This window comes from Pagrus pagrus (assembly GCF_965226575.1).
Source record: "Pagrus pagrus genome assembly, chromosome: 14".
NCBI classification, from domain to species: domain Eukaryota; kingdom Metazoa; phylum Chordata; class Actinopteri; order Spariformes; family Sparidae; genus Pagrus; species Pagrus pagrus.
The window spans coordinates 28,664,328-28,688,365 of NC_140198.1; the positions used below are offsets into that span (position 1 = coordinate 28,664,328).

Here is a 24,038-nt window from a genome sequence, read left to right on the forward strand (position 1 = left end):
GGATCAGGCTTATTTTGGGACGACCCACAGATGCTCAATCGGATTGGCATTTGGCAAATTTGGAGACTAGAGCACATTCCTGAGCATTTTTTATGGTGTGGCAGGGCGCACTGTCCAACTCAGGGTGTCACTGCCATTGTGGAGTGCTGTTGTGTGCTTGGTCTGCGACAATGTTTGGGTGAGTGCTGGTGTCAGGTGGCATCCACATGAATGTCAGGACCCAAGATTTCCCAGCAGAACATTGCATTGTAACAACATTATCATTATTCACTTCACATGTCAGTGGTTTTAATGTAGTGGCTGATTGGTGTATTGCACCTGTGTAAATAACACTGCTAAAGTGCATATACTGAGTGTTATATTTTACAAATAGACACCATGTAATGCTGTATGATTTGATATGATAATCATATAGTAATGCAATATATGATGTCATCATATGAAAAGTTAAGTTTATTTTTAAAGGGCCCCACTGACAGAAGACACAAAGGCAAACCCCATCAAGTCCACAGACAAATCTACATCAAGAAAATGCACTTAATGACTTTATTAATAATTTCAATCCTCAAGGTGGAGTGACAGACATCAAATACTTTGATTAATGACAGACAGTTTAACTATATGTGCAAGTTCGCATCAAGAGTACAAGCAAACACACTAAAGCAAAATTCTCCAAGGTGTAATTCAGCAAGGTTTTAGTACAAAGTATTGTATGTGTTAAGCTTAAGTGCATTTAAAGAGTTCCCACTGAATTGTGTCTTCGAATAGGAACACAAATAGGTCCATCACAGTTGCTAAAAGCATGAAGTTGCATTTGCTGTTGTATAAAGTGGCACCCCCTGCAACAAAGCATGTGTTTGAGAGCCAGGTTTGATGTGAAGCTGATCACAAAGTTTCTGCTCAGGTAGAATTCAGACCATAATCGCAAGATGAGGCTTCTAGCAGTTTCTCTTGGTGTGGATTAGAAGGTCTCGCTGCAGGTTAACTTCTAGACTTCCAACAGTTTTGCTCCCAGGCAGGTCGGTGACCAGAGTCAGTTTGTTAAACACTCCTCGACCAAAATAGTCAGCCACGACAGAGAAGCCATCATTCGAGCTGCGTAACTGAAATCCATAGAAAAGACACAAGAACTTGCATTTACCAACATACCTGTGGAGTTAAGGATGTGACATGCACAGCAGACAACTGGTAAAAGAAAACAGTATGAGCTAATTACGCCCATGGAGGTACGTAAAGTAGACTATCGATTGGATTAAAACAGATGATGAAAAATCATGATGCATGAAAAAAATTGAATGATTCAACACAGGCCCTCACAAATAAATTATGCAAGTAAATAAAAATACCACCAGCTAGCTATCCTGTCCTTCTTTATTCACAATTTACGCTCCATCAGCAGATTTCTGAAGGGCTTATATTATATAAGCCAGCCAGTAGTGGAGCTTCTGGGGTATCAGCTCTACTACTGGCTGGCTTATATAAGTGAGTCATAGTTGCCCTGATAATCACAGCAACCAATTTGGCTGTTGCAAGTACAGTGTCTCTGGGCTCTGAGGTAGAGCAAACAGGCCAGGTGGCAGAGTAGTGACAGGGCCCTGCAGACAGCTGGCCTGTCCACTCTCCCTAATGAGCCCAGAGACAGTCCTGCAGCGAAGAGCAGCTCTAGAGGATGAGTGACCCCAAAGAGGAGTAGCAGAATACTGGGGCAGAGGCCAAAGAGCTAGGTGTGTTTACCAGTGAAACTACAGCTCATAAACTGCCTTGTTAGACCGCAAGAAAAGCAGACATTACCAAAGCTACTGTGTAAGTTAACAGTTTTACAGGCGGTATATATTAAATGAGCCAGGGCACAGGTGGGATTTGTCTGTTAAATGCTGCTCACGTGTCGCTAGTAGCACGCTCCATTATGAAGGGATATGACAGGGTGTATTCGTTGTGTGTGTATGTGCTTTGCATTTAATGCATACACATGAAACTACTGAACATTTTATCAAACTATTGTGTTATTGGTATCGATGACATGGCTATCGCTGATACATATACATAACTTCTATTGTTTCCTTCTCATTAAAGCTTAAGTACTGTTACCTGTCTGTTGAAGTGGTCATGCAGGTCCCGTTTCTGGTCCTGTGCACGCAGCATGTCCATGACTTTGCGGTTCTCTGGAGTGCAAGTTGGGCACTCAGCCTCACTCTCAGCGTAGCTTTCAAAGCAGTGTTGGTGGAAGGAGTGGCTGCACAGGAAATGAACAGATGGCAACTCCAGGGGGCTGTTGCACATGTTACACTTGGTCTTCTGGAATATCTTGGCACTGTGTGGAAATATTGGGCTAAAGATTTAAACTCATACAAAAAAGCAATTTTATTCATAATTGACTTCTGCAGGTCACATCAGCTCAAATTGTTTGCTAGCCCTCGTCCAATGGGCTGCAGTGCCTATAACTGACAGAAGCAACATTACATCAAAAATTAGGATGACAGAATTGCAGTGAGAACCTAATAAACCTGGTGGTTAAGTAAATTTCATGGAAAATCCCCCTTTCATACAACTCACCTCGTTTTGAGCTCCTGGATCTCAGAGCGAAGGTTGGCAGTTTCTTCACGGTACTGGCGGATTTTGCGTTCATCATCCTCAATCTGCTGGCTCTCCCTCTGCAGCTTGTTGATGAGGTAGTCCTTGATGACGGACAGAGTGGCTGTCGAGTTGTGTGCCAGTGTCTGCACCACTATGGCAGATTGTAAAAAGAAAAATCATGGATTTAATGCTGTGGTTCCTTTCAATAATTATCCTACTGATGCTAAGAGTTCTAAACGTGAGTCACTAAACCCTTTTCTAGCCTCTCAAACTGTCCCTTCTTGGCACTGTGATGTATGTATTATGAGTACTGACATCATCTGAGTGAAATAATGAATACATCCCATCTGTAATATAAATTATAAAAAATAAAATAAAATATATATAGATCCTATTAATCATATCCTACATGTAGAGGGGGCTTTACAAAAAACATTCAGAACACTGCAGTTTTCACACTGTATATGTCTGAGCCTCATCTTATCACTGTTCACACTATATAATAAACACAGTCCTGACATGTTCTAATAAAAACAATGTGTCTAAACTAAAGTAACTGCCCTGCCACACCTTTGTCTTTTTAGGAGCAGAATTCCAGTCCAGCCACCCCCAGTGATGAATTACCACCCTGCCCTTTATTCTCAACTGCAGGTGGTCTCAGTGGATGTCTGTCTCTCCAGTGGATGTCTCATACATTACATCTGCTGACATCTTTGACCATCATCCCATGAGATATATTTCCTATACTGTGAACTTTTGCACATTCTATGATGAAGAGGTTTGCACACAACTGTATAGCTTTGTGAGTCTAAAACATACACACTAGCTATAGTATTTGTTATAGCATTTCCTTTTATTCTTATTGTAATTTTTCTGTGCTCTATATTTATGTTCTTGACTGTTGCAGTAATTGGCTTGCATTTATAATGCACCAGACACAAAGGGAATTCCTTCCTCTCTAAAGTATGTTAGTCTTCACTATTGCACTGATATTTTTGTAAATGTTGTTAACTTTGTAATAAATGGCAAAACATGAAAGGCTGTTTGTGTTGACAATAACTGAAATGAAACATTCCAACCTGCTGGAAAGGCTTTTGTGCCAGCTAAACAAATGTGGGTTACAGGAGTTATTTAGTATACCTGCCAACACAGATCTGTATTTGTTACATTAGAATGAGCTGATCTCAGAATTTTATATCACTGTATTCCTCCAAGTTCTATTTAGCACTTATTGTGTAACAAAAGAATACAACTGAGAAATGTTGAATATATGGGTAAATAAATATATACATCGTAGTAGTTATTTTGGTCTTTACAAATTGAACAGTGTGCAATAATGAATTTGCATGGAAACAAATTAAATATATAACATAAATGGCAAAAAGGGTTTGACCTAAATTTTGAGAAAGGGGGAAATACTGCTGCCCATTCGTTTGAAGCTGGTGGCTGGAATTTATAGGTCCTTTAGAGGCAGCTTTTTAAAAAAAAATAAAAATTTAATGCTGGTATGTTTGTAGCTGTTTTTTAAAATGAAATTGAGAATTGCAACAATAGTTATGATTTTTGTTTGTTTGTTTTTAATCACACACACATACTGTCTATCTCTGATTTCATTAAACATCATACTTGGTATTTTAAATAAAACTTTCATACAATGTTTAAAAGAGTTTTATTCATAAACTATTCTCTTTATCACATCCACTTGTTCCTCAACAATGTTGCAGTGCAAAACAGTTTACCCTAGCTATTCCATTATGCAGAACATCAGGGAATGGCTTTGAAAAGTCTTTAATATTTGGTGAATGTGAGACATGCCTGTCATGTCTGCATCTTAACAACCAGAACCAAGGAATTTCCATGGAAGTCCATGAATGACTCAATGTTTTTGTATTCCTCAAACTCGCAGTGCAATTGGTCAAATTTGTGGAGATGTTTGTGCAGAATTCAAACAGATTGGTTGAATTTGTGTTTATTGCTGAGAAGGCAACATTACAGCTTCCCAGATGAACTGCTAATATTTTTGCTTAAAATCCAAACAAGCATGCATTAAGTATTAAATAGCTCACCAAGTAATGGAGGCATGAGGTTGTTTTGGTCAATGTGATGTAGGACCTCACTGATGTAGGCCTTGCAGTCCTCTTCTTTTCTGGCAAAGTATCCCAGTGCCTGCTCCCAAAGACAACCCTCTTGGTCCCCATAGCGCTTGCAGGCCTCTATCACTTTCCCGTATTCCTCATTCTGCATGTGGTAGTGCATTATCTGTTGGTACCTGCCCACAAACACAAATCATGTCAAATTTGAATCCACAGTGATGTTATTCAAACTTTACGTATGTTGGATCAAATTTTGTAGCTCAACGGCTAGAGGAACTGAAAAACCAAACTATTTCATATATTTCTCTGTCACACATACATTTATGAGTTGACTTGGGCACCACAAGCCTTTATAGTAAAAATGTAAGGGACAATATCAAATGAAGTTATCAGTTATGACATTAATTCCTGATTATGGACACCTCGCAGGGCATTATCCCGCTTCAACCATGGTCACTTGCCAGAAAAAAAAAAAAAAAGACTATTACTTTATATTTTCATGCATTTTGTGATCAAAATATAAAGTTTTTATTTGCCATAACTCCGTTTCCCTGGCAACAACTGGTTGTTTGACTAACAGCTGGAACAATCATTATAATCCCATAAGGTTCTTGTGGTTTTTCACGACTCCACTGTAACTTTAGATACGACTTAGCAACACAAGATAAACTATTCAGCTCTGCTCATAGAACCCTTTGACTCGGCCTTTAGCCACATAGCTAATATTATGATGAAAAGAATCAAAGTAAATAACTCTGAATATAATTGACAAAGAGTATGTGCAAGTATGTTTAAAATTAAGTCTAGCTTCCCAGCCATGTCATTGTCATAAAATCAATATCAATATTTTCAAGAGCAAATGATAGTCCATGTTTACTGTCGGCGGCAGCCTGAAGTCATGAGTTGAATAGTGAACAGGATGTGAGATGATTACTTGTGATCAGGGTCCCTCTACTTCTTATGCGACTTCCTGCAGCTGTGTGTTAGAGGCGCCATCCTGTGGTGTTCAGAGGATGATGCACTGAAGGACCACAGTCAGTGTTGTAATTTATTTCTAATGATGAGGTGTCTGCAGCCAGCTGATGCTAATACCTCCCATTTTAGATACAGGCTGAATCAAAGCACACCGATTTCAAATAGTGAACAGTTTCGCTCCTGAGGTGTCCACATATCAGGATTTAATTTAACATCCTGTAGCCAATTAGAGTAGTATTTACCCAGACCATTGTGTATGAAACTATAAATGAGTTGATGGATTCACCTGAACATTTTTAATGGTCCAATAAAGACATTCATTTGATTAAAGACTTAGTCTTAATTAAACAAACCTATATCATTCATCATCTGTTACCTATTTATCACCATTAAAGTTTGCACCAGTGTGAATGCATATTAATCATCTATCATCATGATCAATCAATATCATTAACAATCAACAGACTAATGACAGGGTTCCCACTCTTTTAATGAGATGATTTTCAAGGACTTTTCCGAGACATTTTCAGTGACGATCTAGCTACTATGACAGACAGGCGGCTCCGATCAGTGAAGAGCATCGCTGAACTTACAATAAACATCACAATCTCATGACACCACTGAAAATGCCCAGAGTCATAACCTACAGGATTCCACTCAATCAAGGCAAGAGCATCGATTTTTAAATCAGTCGTTCCGTGTCAAACTGTGTTGCACTTGAGTGAAACCCAGAGCACATCTGTCTTGTCTTTTCCGTGCTGCTCAGCATCGAGATTTAGGAAATCAATAATATAAAAATAACAAAGATGGTAAAACTGTATTTCACTATATGATGGTTAAAAAACGTAACTTCGACTCTGAAGTTTGTGTCGAGTTTGCTTAGAGTATGAACTGCAACTGACTGATCAGTTTAACAAAACATACTTCAACCCCTTTACTAATTATATTAGGTGGACTCTTTAATGAGGCACCCACCCACCAACTATGAGACGCCGCTACAAAAGTTAAACATTTCATACCATGCTACGTTCCATTTACCGTAACAGTGCAGCATTATATTTGAAGAGACAATACTAGCAAAGTGAAAAAGTAGCATTAGCTAGTACTATGCCAGTATTTGACATGCATATACTGCCATTCATAATTTTAACCCCGGCGTCCCATTCATCAACATCAAACTCTCTGAACAATGCCATTGCTCCTAGCCAGAGTTGAATATCAAACCTTAAACCTTTGCAGGCAAAACAAGCTAGCACGCATGCAGCCTACTCAAAGTACTCTTGTCCATAAACAAACGTTACCATTTGAACGTTAATATGATCCTTAATTTAGCCCTTTCAGATGACATGTCATCCGTTTTGGGGAGCTCTGATAGAATATTGGAAAAACAGTTTAAATACATTTCTAGGACAACACAAGATTTTCCAGGACATTTTGCTTTTTCTCTGTTTTCCATGAATGGAAAGTTTGCCTACTATTTTCCAGGTTTTCCAGGACGCATGGGAACCCTGAAAGTGCTTTTTTATCGCATCAACTGTCTTCATACATATTCAGACACTGTTCTTTGTCTCCCACACTTACAGTTTGCCCTTCTCATAAAGGTAGAGAATGCCTTCTTTGAAGTTGTGCATCTGGCATAGGACCAGGGCCTTATCAAACACAGTGTTGTCACTCCGCAACAGCGACACAGCCTCGCCCTGCAGGACCTTTTTTCTCTGCCAAACATAGGAATTAGAGAAAAAAAAAAGATAAATTATTTTTCCCTTGTTAAATAAAAGTTTGTGACAAAATCGCACAGCAACCTTTGTCTACTGCAAACCATTTTATATATTTACTCTGTAAAGAGTCATAGCTAGTCTGTGTGTGACTGACCTCAGGGTCCTGTTCATGTGCCCAATCTTGCAGCCGGAGCTCCAGTAGTGTGTCATATACACCTTGAGGAGAATGAGAGTCCACCTCAATCATGTGTTCCAAGAAGGCTTTCAGCTCCCGTGGGTTGTTGGCAAAAATTGGGATGAATTCCTCAGAGTTGGCCTTAAACCAAAACAAATATGGACAGTCATTTATAAGGAAATCTTATAAATCTGATTATTCTGGTAATTTTAGGATCAAAAGCCTATCACACCATCATGTGAAAATTAGTTAGTCTTTCACAGAAACAAGATGAAATGTTCTGAAGACTGACCTTATTGATCTGACCCCTATCCAGGCTCTCTTTTTCAGCAGTGTCTCTGCTGGGTAGGTAGTTGGTGCACAAGCCCTTCAGGAGAAGTGTGGTACCTTCAGGAACATGGTGCATCAGTGTCTTGCCGTAACGTTTCATGTTGCTCTCAGCTTGTTCGAAAGGCAGACGTCCAATGTAACGCAGCCCTTCCTGATAGTTCTGGGTTTTGGAGAGAAACAAGGTGAAACTCATTTCAGACATAATTCATAAATGGCTAACCGTGGAAGTGGTAATGATGCTTGTACATGTGTGCCTCGATCCACAGTGACTGAAATGTATCAAATGGAACCATGCGTATGTGCTACTCTATAAATCTGACAAACAAAATGCATATGTATATCAACATCTTTGTGTGTACAAACAGCAGTGGACAAAGACTTTTGTCTGTTCTCCAAGAGGCTGCATCAGGGATCGATTTTAAAACTGCTGTCAAAGCCTAACTAATGACCACTTCTTACAGTAAACCTACCAATTTATTTTTCACATGAACGGCGTTATTTACCATTATTAGAGAGCAAATACCGTCTGTCTGCCTGTTTTACAATATCCAATAGTGCACAAGCACTTAATGACAGGGTACCATGTTTGGACTCTCCTTTCATCCCGTTTTCTTACAGGGTATATGAAGCGTTTTGCTGGATATTCAATTATTCAGCCACCCAGTTGACCTACAGTTGAGATCAAAAGTTTACATACACTTGTAAAGAAAATGTATAGGTGTATGTCAAAACATTTTGATATCATGGAAAAGTTTTTTTTTTTTCTTAATCTAATTCAAAAAGTGAAACTTTCATATATTCTACATTCATCACACATAAAGTGAACTATTAACTACTATTATTCATGCAAAAGGAGCCAAGGACCAAGTACTGAGTGCATAAATGAACATACTTTTCAGAAAGTCGACATTTCTGTATTATAAATCCCTTTTTGTTTGTTCCTGGGAACAGCAAAGGAAATGTCCAGTACAGATAAACAACTACACAATATTGTTTAGGTTTGCAAGATTCAAGTTTTTGCAGAGTTTTTCTGTATAAAAACTGCAAATACTGTGTTCTTGGCCAATTCTCCTCGAGATGAGTCCATATGGATATGTCTGATTCTTGGAATCAGGATAAATCTTTGGAAAGTCAAGACCCCATGAACATGGGTCCTTTCTCACCTATTGTTGTCTTAAAAACTGGAACAACAGTGTAAATGATGATGAGTTGGGGTATCCAATTACTTGGATTACACTGGACAAGCTGTGTGCAGTTCTTTGGTTGTTTTTTACGTTTTAAGTAAAAGTCCCCAACTACTTCAGTTGTTTAGGAAAATTCTGCAACACTATTTTGTCCTGAAGCTCCAGAAACGTTTTGTGGAGCACGAAACTTCACATGACTTTCCACTAGCATGGGAGTGAGAAGATAATGACAGTATTTTCATTTTTGGATGAACTGTTGCTTTAATCTCTTTTGTCTCAGTCACACCATGAGGTCAGTCTTATCGACTGATCTGATCAGAAAAGAATGAGGCTCCTCAGCAACTTAAAATTGACTTTCACAGTGTTTCATAGTTTATTAAACTGATTTTTATTACATTTATTACATTGATATTAGAAGATGATACCAGACACACTCTATGTGCGCATGTTTTACCTTTTGTTGCAGCAACCTTTACGTTACTCTAACATTGTTCTCACGTGATTCTGGCATCAATCATACTTGTGCCGTGTTACAAACATGTTGTCATGTCCTACCTAGTAAGGCTATTGCCATGACTTTTATGTAAAAGTAACCAGGCATGAGGCGCCCCAGTAGCTCAGTTGGTAGAGCACATGCCCCATGTACAGAGGCTATGTCCTCGCTACTGCAGCCCAGGGTTGGAATCAGAACTGTGGCTCTTGGATGCCTATCTCCCCCTCATCTCTCCCCCCCCATTCTACCCATGTTAGAGAATTGACTTTATAATTCTACTGTTGGTTAATAAAACAGGCATAGGGCCAAAATACATTTCAGATCTGCCACCTCCCACCTTCTTCAGTCTCCACAGTCAAAATTACACTTGGAGAAGCAGCATCAAGTTTTTATGCAACACATTTCTGAAACAAACTTCAGATCTGCTCCAACTATCAGTTATTTTAAATCTGGTCTGAAGAGTCTTTTGTTTGCCACTGCATTACATGAAATCATTTCTGGGACTTATTCATATCTATCACTGCAATGTAACTATATAGGACTTTTATTCTACTGTTTAATCTGTCTAATTCTATTTAAGCGTATTTTTATTTTCCATTTTACTCTGTATTAATCCTTGGAAATCATTTATATGCATGTCTGTTTATATTGTCTTTTATATTGCATTGTTTTTCTTTAATGGCTGTCTTAACCCCCCCCCTGAAACCCTGTGTCCTTACATGGGGACATTACATTTTGGGTATTCTGCACCTTATACTTAATTCTGCTTAACCTTTGGTTGAAACTACTTTATGTGGGATAAAAATGGGATAATTAATTAGCAGGCTAGGATGGATCTGAATAGAAAGTGCTCATTAAAGGTCATTGGGATCTTATTATCGTTCACATAAAGTGAAAGTAAAAGAAAGATAACAGCTTGGGTAGATTTGTGAAGAAATCAACAGTTTACAAGAGTATAAATTGTTTTTGCATGAAGTACAAATATTGATTTGTATTTCTTTATTGCCAAGTGATTTATTTATATTGTATTTTTCTCTGTCAAGAGCAGAAAGATAGCTGAATGCATCAGTAGGACAAAACTCAGAGGTGAGAGATTTGTGATGGTGATGCTGATGTGGAACAACTAAGTGATCAAAATTATAAATGACAATGAGCAGTTTTATATTTGTTTATACTGTTACACACAGGTAACTTTGAAAAGCGATGTATTCCTATGCATTGCAATGTAAACGCATCTGTTTTTGCAGCATTTCAGACAGGCCAATAGATGTTACGAACTGTTCCGATACACAAAAAGGACATTTTTTATTCTCATTCTTAAGACTTTATTATGTTTTACAGTAAAATAAAGCCATTGTCCACATATGAGGACATCATACTTTCCGGTTTAAGGATGATGCTTACATTTACCCTACTAATTCCAAAAAGGAAATTAAAGATGCATACAAGACAAGAGCTCCAGTCTCAGGAGGTTAATGCTTTTATGTTTTATGTAAAGCATTTGAATTGTCTTGTCATTGAAAGGTGCAATAAAAATACATTTGCATTGCCCTGCACAACAAATCTGGCGAAAACTGCTTAAAAAGGTTTTTAGGATGATACTCACTGAATGTCTGAATATTAAACTTTGAGCTATCTGCATCTGTATGTTTTGACCTACAGCCGACATTTTGGTGAACCTGCATCATGGAAAGTCCTGCTGCTTGGTCTACTAGCTGTTCCTGTTCAAACTGTACCAACAACAATAACCTGATGATTATGAGACAACAGAAGTGTAATAAGTTGCCCCTTTGCTCCATGATTTTAAACAGATTTATGAAAGTTTGTCCCCAATAGATATCAGATATGACGTTTGTGTGTTTAGTTTTGGGTTGAGTTATGTGGTGTGACATTTGGGGGCATACTGTGACGGGGGGAAGAAACTATTTTACAGCACAAAGTTGGATGCGACTGTATTTGTAACGATTCAGAGCGCATTATCTGTTCATAGGAAAATACTGTATTTGTATTTGTTTATAACCCTAGTGGGTGCATTCTTTAGAGTATGGGAGAATAACAAGTGCACACCTAGAGCACCAGTAACATCTTTCAGCCTGTCAAGATAGTTAACAGATTATTCAAGGACAGTCAAACAGGTTCTCAACAGCCCTAGGATCTGATTTTGACCAGATCTTCCTCTAATGGTGATCTAGATACAGTACATCTAACACGGGTCTGTACATCAGCTTTTACCTTGAGGTCTTCCAGCTGGATTTTTAGGTACCATTCATGGTGCATGTGTTTCTCAGCCAAAAAAACAGCATGGCTGTGGTAGCCGGCCTGTCGAAGAACCTTGATGGCGATCTCAACATCAAAGTGGACTTCACTTTCACTGCTCTGTTCAGTGCAGGGGGAGAGTGGTGTTAGAATATGGCAGCCATTGGTGAACTGTTCATAATGAAACTTAGTCTTTAAATTATCTGTTGTACTGTTCCTGAGACTTATCTTTCTTTCACCACTTAATTGTTTCCCTACCGTCATGGTAAAATAAATAAATAATTTCGTATTTTTACAGTAGGATCCCCTTCACTATTTTATTTGCAATTAACACTAAAATCCATCAGCACTTACTTTTACCCATCACTCACCTTAATGAACTCTTCCAGCTTGGAGCTGTCCTTCAGCTTGGTGTAACAGTTGAGCAGCAGTGTGGTATGGTCTGCATTGGCCAGCGATTGCCTGTGCAGGGCTTGCAGATATGCTGTTAGGTTGTGGATCCTCTGAGCGTCCAGGAATTTCCTGATGACGTACGATGGCTCCAGTTTCCCAATGGTGCTGTGGGAAAATATAGTCATATTTTTGGAGTAGTTGTTATTAATGGAGAGACCGATCAGCAGTCAAGTCTATCAAAGCTCGCTTTTCTCTGGCATATCTTTAACATTTCTACATGGGATTAAAGTAAGTAAAACACTCACAGTATAACACTCCAATCAAAGACAACAACATGACTATATGGCAAATATAATACAGTCTATTACTGTATATAACGCATATATACAATATAAGGCAAATGTTTTGAATGTTTAAAGTGATGTCATTACCGAATGTACTGCTGGATGGCGCCATCATGATCTCCCTTCAGGTAAAGGTGATCACCGTACTGTCTGAAGATCTCAGACAGTCCGTCACTGTCCAAGTGCTGGCTCTTAGCCAGGTTTATCGCCATCACAAACAGGTTCTTCTTAAACAGCATCTAAACAAAAAAAAAAAACAAGGAGGTGACGACCCTGATCCACAGTAATAATAGTCAGTGAACTGATCTTTAATAAAGTTATTAATCAGCAGTTAAAGGCAGTTAGCCTATGGACTCACTTCCAGTTTGGTCTGTGTGTCTTTCTCCTGAAGAACAAACATTTTCCCATCTCTGGTCAGGATGTAGAAGGAGCCCCACTCTGCCACCACATCAATGACATCATCAAAAGCGGCACTGTAGGCGATGAACTTGTTGTCCAGATCATATATGGTCAGAAGCTGTTTGTCTGATGGAAAGCTCTCCCTGCTGCCAAACTCTGTCCTGATTAGAAAAGTAACACCAACAGTCAGGACATTAGTTTTTCACTGAGACTTTGGTAAGCTGCTATTAATTACTTGGACTAAACCTGGATAAACACACTTGATTTTGAGAAATAAAATACTGGCACAGCCATACCTGCTGCACTGCTCTCAATGGGGTAAAACTTTAAAGCACATTAGCACTTGTGTTTACAGGCCAGAATGTGATGCACAGCGCATTTTCTGCTCGATGCAGTGTCCCCAATGTAAAGGTATCAGTAAGATATCAGTAACAGGCATTTGCAAAATGTGACATTAGTCATTGCAATACAACAGAGAACATGACTGCCACAAATACAGATACAAGCCAATACATTAAGAAGTAAAAGAAAACATGTCTCAAGGATTTTAAAAAGCCAGCCAATTCATTGTAAATACTTGAATCACATGAGCGGATCATAAAAACTTGAGTAAACAATATTTTGCCAGCAGAATCAAATTATTTACAGGATATTGAACCTTTTCTTTATTACAATATGTTTGACTTTGACCAAATTATTTACTTCTTTCTTCACAAGGATTGTATAATAGTGATAAATTATGTTCATGAACGGACATGGGTTTACAATTCATCACAATTCCTCCTCGGCATTGAGGCGCTGTAAAGCAGAGCCATGGATCGAACAAGGGATACAGCTTCGGAGGTGGAGCCCCATTCATTCCAATGAAAGTTGCTCAGTAGCGAATGAGGCCTGAAAACGCTCCACTTCCTTGGTATAAAATAACCTGGGGTACATCCCTTTCTCCCTTATTTATTCGCTCTTAATTGCTCACTTGAACCATTAGTCCTTCTTGTCCTCCATCTTGCAGGCTGTCCCAAAGCTCTTATTTGTGCTCCAAAGAGCAAGGAGTGACCCTGAGGAGCAATGAGCGAGGACAAATGAGTTTTACATTTTGTTTATTTTCTGATTCACTACTGAGTTTAATGTTCCAGCCTGATTGTACCAAAGGACCATAAACATTCTTCATTCATTAGAAACATTTTTCTTGTCATGGTTTTGAACATCTGAGGCTGATCATTCCTGAGCATCAGGTTTGGTATGTTACATCATTCAATTTTCCCTGAAACATTTAGCTCAAAAATTGTTTACAGTGTTCAAAAGACACCATAATTACATTCTGGGCTATTAAATGATGATTTCACAATCAGAATATCAAGGAACACAGATGCAAATATTGAATAAATAGTATAATATAATATAATATAATACAATATAATATAGGTTTTCAGTCTCCTTGATTTCTAATAATTGGTATTGGCGCCGAAAAAGCCATATCAGTTGACCCCTAAACTTAAGTTCAACATCCAGAAAAACACTGTCCACCAACTTTTTGCACCAATCATTGTTGTAAGCCAACCTTGCCTCATCCCTCTGTGGTGGAGACAGGTCTCTGTGGGCACAACAGTCCCTGATTCCCCGTTGTTTTGCCAGCCTGAGTCCGATTGTGTCCATTTCCTTTTCCTGTGACCATTAGCCACTAGCAGCCTTAAACCAAACTGGATTAGCATGGCTCTTATTCTGACTCTATTCTTCCCTGGGGTGGTCCAAACGGTTGGGTTGGTGGGTGGGCCGTGATGGTCTCAAAGTCTGCTGCTCTAAATCCAAAACATCTGCTTCCTTCTCCAATGATGATGACAGTATTTCCGCCATTGGCATTATGTGTTTTAGCAATACGATTTTAGGAGAAGCTGCTATGATGTTATGCTACTAGCATGCTGGTCTAGCTACTAGTGATAGTTTGTCCACATCAACAATAACAGTAAACAACCAGGATGCGAGGCAGATCATTATGGTGTGTTTTTTAAAATGGGGCACAAGATCAAGCCTAGTGAAACATAAGGCTATACACAAAGAAACATCCATTGTGTTCCCTCTGCAGCATTAAGCCATGCTAAATAGCAGCTATGTTCTGATCTGCAGGTCATGCCTCTGACAGTGTAGGTTAAGCATGCTGGACCTACAGTGATCGACAGCATCCACAGATGGAAAAAAAAAAAAGTATTTCAAAATGGTGCACAATGCTAAAGAGTTAACACACATGACACATTATGTTAAACTCCACTGTGGTTTTAGTCATTCATGCTGCTAGTCCAATTGCTGGAGACTGTCCACTGCAACATGACGCCGGGCTGCGTTTCTCCAAAAGTTTAGTCTATTTCAACTTTTTCACCACAGCTGGCTGCCTTTTTTTCCCCAGGCCCCCTGCGGAAAGCTCCACAGCAGCCAAACGCACTACCCTCATTCAAATGAATGAAGACCTGCATTTTTGCCGCAACGGCAGATTTGGAGTGAATTAGCCTAAGACACAAGGAATAGATGCAAGTGAGGGAAACATGGATGCATTTTAGGTGAAATGGGATGTATCAATGGATCTTCCACACGGTGGGGCCCATGTAGCGTATGCAATAGCGACCATCAGCTGAGCTGGCTAATTTGAGGAAAAAATTATTTAATCATTCTGGACTTTCCAAATGTTATGGCAGTGAAAAGAGTCATTTCACGGGGGTTGTAGTGCTAAAAAAAATGTCATCCAACATTTTTACAGCTGCTTCTTTTACAATGTAAGCTTACGGGAAAAAGTCTTATTGGGCCCTTGTGCGTCATCTGATGTTGTAATTACATGGTTTGGCCACTATGTAAAACTCACGGACAGTCTTTGGCGTTTATATGGCTGGCCCCACTTTGCAGCGTTCAGACCAAAGACAGCGTTTAACAACACTGCAATGCACAGTGTGCCATGCCACTAACAGCCAGGGTATGTTTTACCGAAACTGCTGCAAATTACCTTTGCTGGAATCTTGCATCACCGCAAATTTTCAATTTTGCAATCATTAATTAAGATTATGGATGTAAATGAGCCAAGCTGCAGTTGATTTGATTAGCATTAAATGACACTAAATAAGCTCTGATACGATTGACATGTAACCAAAACCTTTTACTGAATTTCCATGACCAAAAGAAATTATTTTATCTCAATGGGACCACCAAAAACTAATTATCGTAACACTAAGTAAAATTAGGTTTACATTTGAAATGTATGGTGCCTCTCTAAACAAAAACACGCCAGACAGGCACACTTAGATACATTTTCTCATATTTTAATTCCAACGGTTTTTTGTCAATGTCTCAAGAGATAAAAATGCCATCACATTTTCTGTCAGAGATAAACAGAGAGAAATAGTGCATTGGGGTAGGAGTGCCAGTGCTAAGTCATTACCCAGTAATCAGTACGTCATGGGTCAGTGTCTTTTGCCAGCCATAATTGGTATTTATCCTTAAAAAGCCATGTATTATTGAAGCTGCACTTCCCTGGCATTTTGTCGGCATTGTCCGTTTGCTAGCAGAAGCAACTCCAGGCTAGTGGGTGGGCCTGCAGTTCCTACACGCTTTGCATGCTGCATGCCCAGTAACACAGACTGAGCCAGATTGAATAAACTTTACACAGCACCAAAATATCATGACGGTCCGTGGCAATTTACATTTTATTACGACACATCGATTTTGTTTGGAGTAATTGCTGAAACTTTAAATATATTTCCATGACTTTTCCAAAACTTCTGAAAAAATATTATTTTCCATAACTTTTCCAGGGCCTGGAAATTGCATTTTAAAATTCCATGACTTTTCCAGGTTTTTCATGACCGTAAGAACCCTGTAGTAATAGGTAAATAGGTTAGATAACTTATTTTGATGGTTAAGCACCTACAGAAGCACTCGAATCCTTACTAAATATCCCCCTTGAACTATGGTATGTGTATCTGTACATATTTTGCCATTAACTGAAGATATTACCATGTGAGCATATAAAGTGACACAAACACAGCTTCAATTTTGTCAATAAACTCACTCCACCACTATTTTATCCAATGATGAGCTCTTTTCATTTATTCAATGCTGTCTTGGGCCTGCACAAAATGCTAAAAAAGTCGTACTGAAATTATGTTGAAAGATATTGAAATATGATTTGCAGTTAGTGGGGATGATCATTTTGCATAACAATTTTCATTAGCACAAACAAACATGTTTTCTTACATTTGGAGAACAAGCTTTTAAGCCACGACATCTCCGCAGCACTACAGTACTGCTTTGTAATGCTGTTTGTCAAACAGTTCATCTTTTTCTAAAAATTGCATCTTCTCAATTTTTATATTGCACTTGACCATATTGCAATCTCGATAATACATCGATTAATTGGATAGCCCAATGGTTGTCCTTACTTGTTGGGTGACTTGGCGTCCCTGATGAGTAAAAACAGATATCCACGGTGCCAGTGGGCCAACAGCTTGTGTCCTTCGAAGGCAAAGCAAGGACCACGTTCATCAGGTTGGTACAGGTACACGCATTCATCACCAGCTACAATGAATTGGGAATCCTGGGAGGGATCTGCCAAGGAGGAGCAGCACAGTGCACATCCGTGTGTATCCAACTCTACTTTAGGATACTCCTTGATGGACAGCGTGTAGCACTGAGCAAGGGGAGACAAGAGGGCAGTGAGTAGGAGTACAAAACGGCAGCCTCTAAAACAGAGTCATAGACTACAATTACCACATAATATATCTTACTAGAATTAATAAATGCAGATCAGACTAAGTAATTTCACAAAAAGGAATGCATTTTGTGACTTGACGCAGAATTCAAAAACTTCCCACTAGACCAAGGGTCTCAAACTCCCAGCCCCCGGGCCATTTCCCTACAGGTTGCAGGCCAGGTATCCATCTGGCCCGCAACCTGATGTCAAAAATATATTGTAATCCAGCCCACAGAATTATTTTTTTAACATGATTATTTTTTGAGTTGTTCAACACCAATTTGGGGTGCAGTCACACTTGGCCCAGTTGCTTTGTACGATTGGCCCTCCTCCCACGTCCCCCGCTGGCCTGTACTCACACTGCTCCAGCCGCAAACGGGTCTGAGCCCAGTTACCTATTGTACATACGTCATAACATTGTAGCGAGGTCGTGGTACAATGGAGAACATCACAGAGAACATGACTAACTTTACTGACTTTTTTGTAGCTTATTTAGTGTGGTTTTGGTCCCAGACTGCCCTCTCACATTCCTGGATTTCTTGATTATGCAAGGCAGCGTAATACGCATGATTATACTTCATGTCCACGTTGCGCACCTGTGCTTGTGCTCGTGCATGAACAACCGTACCGTGCCTAAGCACACCTCTTCCAACCGTGCCAGGGCCAAGAGAGTGTACCATGCTTGAGCACGGTACAGAGCGCTCACACAAGTCAACTGAGGGTCAAATGTGCTTGGGCACGGTATGGATTGCCTAGTGTGAGTTTGCCCTCAAACTGCCCCTTCATATGCAATTGAAATAAAAAAAGAAAACAACTGTATTTTAAAAAATGTATTTAACGTGAAGTAAATATGTAAAGGCAAGCTGCACAGGTGCCCGCACATGTCCATGCAGTTTCTGATGAGAAGAAAGACGGCTCGGAGTTGTACTTGTTTGGCTATAAAAACCAAAGTTATGTGGTGGGTGAATTAATTGCCAAAGTGGGAAAGCCATTTACCGAAGGGCCGTTTCAGAAGGATTGCATGTTGCAATCACTGATATTCTATGTCCAAAAAAGAAGAACTTGTTTAACAGTATCTCTCCATCGGCAAACACAGTGGCAGAGCAGATTAACTTGTTATCAAGTGACATTTATGAACAGTTACGTGACAATGCCAGAAGTTTTACTGCGTACTCTGTGCCCCATGATGAAAGCACAGGCCAGACCAGAAATGTACAGCTAGCCATTTTCATCAGGGTTATTAACAACAACAACAACACGAGGTGATGGAAAAGCTGCTGAATTTGTGAGCTAAAGACTAAATTCAGAGAGGCGCAAGGAAAAGCAGACATGACTGGACAATTTCTGAGAGAACTCCCTCTATCCTCCCCAGAGCTGTCCAAAGTGTTGAGTTGGATAATGTGCCTTTTTGGAAGCACATATCTGTGTGAGAAACTGTTCTCATCTATGAACTTTAATAAACACAAGTACAGTTCCAGGCTGACTGATGCTCATCTTGAAGCTGTACTTGGGGTTTCAACAGTGACCTCCGTAAAAGTATACATAATGGTGATTGCATTTTAGTATTATTCTGTTAATGACAGAAATAACACAAAATGTTCAGAAATATTGCGCTTTCTTGTAGTACCAGAACGCTGAAGTGGCCCTCCTACGAGATAACAATACCAGCTGTGGCCCCGAGCTCATTTGAGTTTGAGACCCCTGCATTAGACATTCCTGCGATACTGCATTTATGAGAACGGGATGTAGATAAGTGCCTCTGGACATGGCTGTTGCTGGTGCAGAGGCATAAAAAAACCTCCTAACTTCAGCTCCAATACTATACAGTATGGTCATCTACAGGCTGAGAAAATGCTGTCATTAGGTTCTCTTTAAAACTTGCTGGATGAACTAACAAATGACGGTTAAGCTGAAAGTAAGGCTCCAGCAGTTAAGAGGGTTTATGTTCTGCACATACCCGAATATTCTGGGAGTGACCAGACTTACATGGACTTTCTCCAGAGTGGCAACAAACAGATGTGTGACCTTTGCCACTTGGCGGAAAGCGAGGCCAGTGACTGGGCTGGTTCCCTCATGCAAAGTCAGAGTTTTACTGTGACGATCTCTGGTGATGTCACCTTTTGTCAAAACCACACTGCCATCTGTGAAGCCTGTCAAGAAACACAGCATCTATTATAAACAGGGAAGAGAAAACTCTATGTAAACTAATGGGCAAAAAATAAGCCCTTTCTTTGCGTCTTACCTATGGCCATGAAGTTGAGGTTTTCATGTACACAGAGGCAAGACACTTCAGTCGGTTTGTTGCCAGGAATGGCGGGGAAAATCCTAGTGCAGAGAGGATTTCCACTGTCTCTTTTGTCGAGGTTCCAGACCTTTACCTGAAAAGAGTGTAGTTATGGTCCATTAAAAATCTCTTACACAATTGTGATTGTTTGGTCTTTTCAGAGGCGCTGCACACTTACTAGAGGGTTTATTCCGTGTTCATCCTGCCCCACTGACACAAGGATGCTGTGCTGCTTCAGCTGGTAGAGGTGTGTTACGCGCAACTTGTAAGCCTGAAAAGATGTCAACTGCAGGGAGCGTGTCAAAAGCCAGATCCTGCCATCCATATGTAACATTCTGGAAGTTAAGAACAACTATATACAGTTGTTGTAAGAGAAGGAGTAGGCAGGGCATGTATGCCAGTTCTAGAGTGGTTATTCCTATAGTAGTTTTAGATATGGGAATCATAATTCAATTCTAACCATTCTCATCAATTATATAATAGTATTTCTGTAAGGTAGAGTTGTATAAAGGTCTTTAGCGGTGTTTTATGTGCTCTAAATATACAAAAGCTGTGCATGCATGTTCACCCAAAAATGTCTGAATTGTCAACTCACCCCTAGGCTGATGGAGAGTAGGATAAAGTTTCATAGTCCACAAAACATTTCTGGTGCTTGACAGCAAAACAGGGCTCCAAGCATTCTCATTAACAACTGAAGCAGCTGGGGACTTGTTTTAAAACATAAAACACAACAGAATTTTTTTTTTATATATATATAAAATGGCTCTACACAGCTTGTCCTGTGTAATCAAAGTCTCCAGGAGCCGCGAGATACCAAATAGATTTAAAAAGATGTTATTAACACCCTTTTTTAACCCAAAATCTTCACTGTAGCCTATAAACTAAAAGCATTAGCGTGCACCACATACGAAGTGATGTTGAGGGTGTAAATATTGTCTTTTCAAATCAATTTGGGATCTAGGGGCTCTCAAACACTTGGATTATGCTGGACGAGCTGTATGGAGCCATTCTATGTTTAGGTTTGTTTTACATTTTTAAAAAATTCCACAGCTACTTCAGTTGTTTTGGAGAATGCTACAACGCCGTTTTGCTGTGAATCTCCAGAAATGTTTTGTGGACAATGAAACCTCACTTGATTTTCCACAGGGTTGAGTATATAATGACTGAATTTTCACTTCTGGGTGAACTGTTCCTTTAATTAAGTCCGTCTGTGAATAAACTGTAACTTGTATATTCACTCTAACATAAATCTCCATGTTAATTACTTTCTTGTTCATACGCTCCATACACTTAGTAGGTAATTCACCTAGTGTATGCTTGCTTATCACGTAATAATACTGCCACACCTAAACCTCGGACATAGACTGGTTACTGGAAAACTCAACACACAGACGACCCCAAAAGCAGAATTATCATTTCAATAAAAGGTCCACCTTTAACCTGGATCACGCGGTTCGATCGCCTGCCTGGAGTTGGAAAGTTTGCCAATTTAGCGTTACAATGGAGGCAGCTTAGCGGACTTTTGAGTATCAATAGTCACCCCTTAGCTTACTATTTTACTGTTCAGTGTATAGATTCAGAAAATGGAAAGTACCTCCCAACCACACACAAAGTGAAACGTCAAGTAATTACTCTCAGTCCACACTTAATTGATAGATTGTTTTAACAGCTTGGAGTGACGCTATGTCCAATATCAGAAACCGAAACATAGCCCGAAGCTACCGTTCAGTCTTCAACTTGTTGTTTCGATTAACTGTTAAGGTAAAGTTATTACAGGTACCGAATTACATCAGGTTTGCTTTCACATTTGCTGAGTCGGGGCTAGCATTAGCTGTCAGTAACCTGGAATAACATTAGCTCAGCTAGCTAATTAGCATAGTGCTGTTAAAGGATATCTCCCAGAACAATATGACCTCGACCAGAGTCACAAGCCGATATTCCGCTTGGAAGAGCGAAGTTTTTCCCAGTATCCACCGGATCCTTCACCGTGTCTTTATCAAAGAAGACAAATTTTCTCCACTGTAAGAACGCTGCCATTTTGTTAGCGTTAGCACTGCAACTACAACAGGGCGTTGTCATGTGACACAAAAGTCACGTGAACAAACCGGCTTCAACTGTGGGTACACACACACACACACACACACACACACGTATATATATATATATATATATACACACACACACACACACACACACACACACATACACTTTCAATGGTCAATACTTTAGACATTCCTGGACAAAACTGTACAGATGTCCCAGTTTATATAACATTGTTTTGAAGTACCAGCCCTTTATCTTTCTTAACATTTTTCTACTTACTGTGTTTATTGTTATGCACCAAAACACAAATTCAAATGGAGGAAAACTGCTTGGCAAAAAATGTGATTCTGATTAGGGCACTTGTGTGTCCAAGTTACATGCCTGGTCAATATACTGTACAAACACAAATAGTTGTAGGTGGTGTTTATCAGGAAAAAAAGCACCAGTAATGTTCTACTTTAGATGCTGACCTGCTCATGTGCAATCCTTTGAACAACTGCTCCTTGACCTGTCGCACTCCCACATCCACGTCCAAGGCCTCTGCCTCACTCGGACACTGCTGGTTGCCCTCCTGTCGTCCTCTGACGCTCTGGCATGTCCTCGTCATCAGAGTCAACTATACTCTCATCGTGGAAGATCTGACATGCAAAACATCATATCATCATGAGTCCAATACAACAGTTCATCTGTGAATCACTGAGGGAAACAAAAAAAACAGTAGAAATACACAGTAGAAATACGCAGCACATAGCAGAAATACACAAAAGAAACACACAGTAGAAACACACAGGAGAAATACACAAAAACACAGTAGAGACACACAGCACACAGTAGAAATACACATCACACAGTAGAAATACTCAAAAGAAACACAGTAGAGACACACAGCACACAGTAGAAATACACATCACACAGTAGAAATACACAAAAGAAACACAGTAGAGACACACAGCATACAGTAGAAATACACAATAGGAATACACGGCACACAGCAGAAATTCCCAAAAGAAACACACAGTAGAAATACACATCACACAGTAGAAATACACCAAAAAAAACACAGTAGAAACACACACCACACAACAGAAATACACAAGAAACACACAGTAGAAACACACAGCACACAGTAGAAATACACAACAGAAACACACATCACACAGTAGAAATACACATCACACAGTAGAAATACAATGTAGAAATACACATCACACAGTAGAAATACACAGCAGAAATGCACAGTAGAAATACACAGCACACAGTAGAAATACACAAGAAACACACATCACACAGTAGAAATACACAAGAAATACACAGTAGAAATACGCAGCACATAGCAGAAATACACAAAAGAAACACAGTAGAGACACACAGCACACAGTAGAAATACACATCACACAGTAGAAATACACAAAAGAAACACAGTAGAGACACACAGCATACAGTAGAAATACACAACCAACACACCAACTAGAATCAACAAAAATAAAAATGGAGGATCATCATCTAAATGTATAGATCTCTTTTTTACTAATAGGCCTGAACAGTGCTCTAAAGCAGTGTCAGTTGTGCTTGGTTTTAGCGATCACAATTTAATTGCACTAAAAAGGAAAACAAAGGTTCCCAAAACAGCTGGTAGGATTATATATAAAAGAGCATATAAGCACTTTCAGCAGGAGCATTTTGTGGAGGATGTAAAGAACACTAACTGGTCAACTGTGTGTAATGAGGAGGACCCAGATTCAGCATTGAGTATTTTCATGAGATTATTTATGCCAATAGCACACAAACATGTACCTTTGACAAAGACAACTGTAAGGGCAAAAGGTGCACCATGGATAAATTGTGAATTAAAAAATCAAATGGCTCAACAGAATGCAGCTAAAAGAGTGGCTGATTCAAGTGGCTTGACATGTGATCGAGAGAATAGATGCAAAAAGAAAGAATATTACCAAAGAAAAATTAATGACTCTAAAAATGACAGTAAAATACTATGGAAAACATTGAATGAGATAATGGGAAGGTCTTCACACCAGACAAATTCATTTATA

At 39.4% G+C, this 24,038-nt stretch overlaps 1 protein-coding gene across 1 annotated transcript; it reads right to left on the minus strand.

Annotated features, from left to right (window-relative positions):
- Positions 1-532: 532 nt before the first annotated feature.
- On the minus strand, positions 533-22,612 carry vps11 (VPS11 core subunit of CORVET and HOPS complexes). The gene is made up of 16 exons (XM_084373330.1): positions 22,461-22,612; positions 20,126-20,282; positions 19,906-20,041; positions 19,650-19,813; positions 17,353-17,600; positions 12,894-13,095; positions 12,623-12,774; positions 12,170-12,356; positions 11,775-11,918; positions 7,828-8,025; positions 7,515-7,676; positions 7,224-7,357; positions 4,641-4,843; positions 2,554-2,725; positions 2,089-2,311; positions 533-1,103 (listed from the first exon to the last, which is right to left on the minus strand). Exons 1-16 carry the CDS (start codon positions 22,595-22,597, stop codon positions 939-941), a joined length of 2,784 nt encoding a protein of 927 aa, XP_084229456.1. The 5' UTR covers positions 22,598-22,612; the 3' UTR covers positions 533-938.
- Between the last annotated feature and the right edge of the window lie 1,426 nt (positions 22,613-24,038).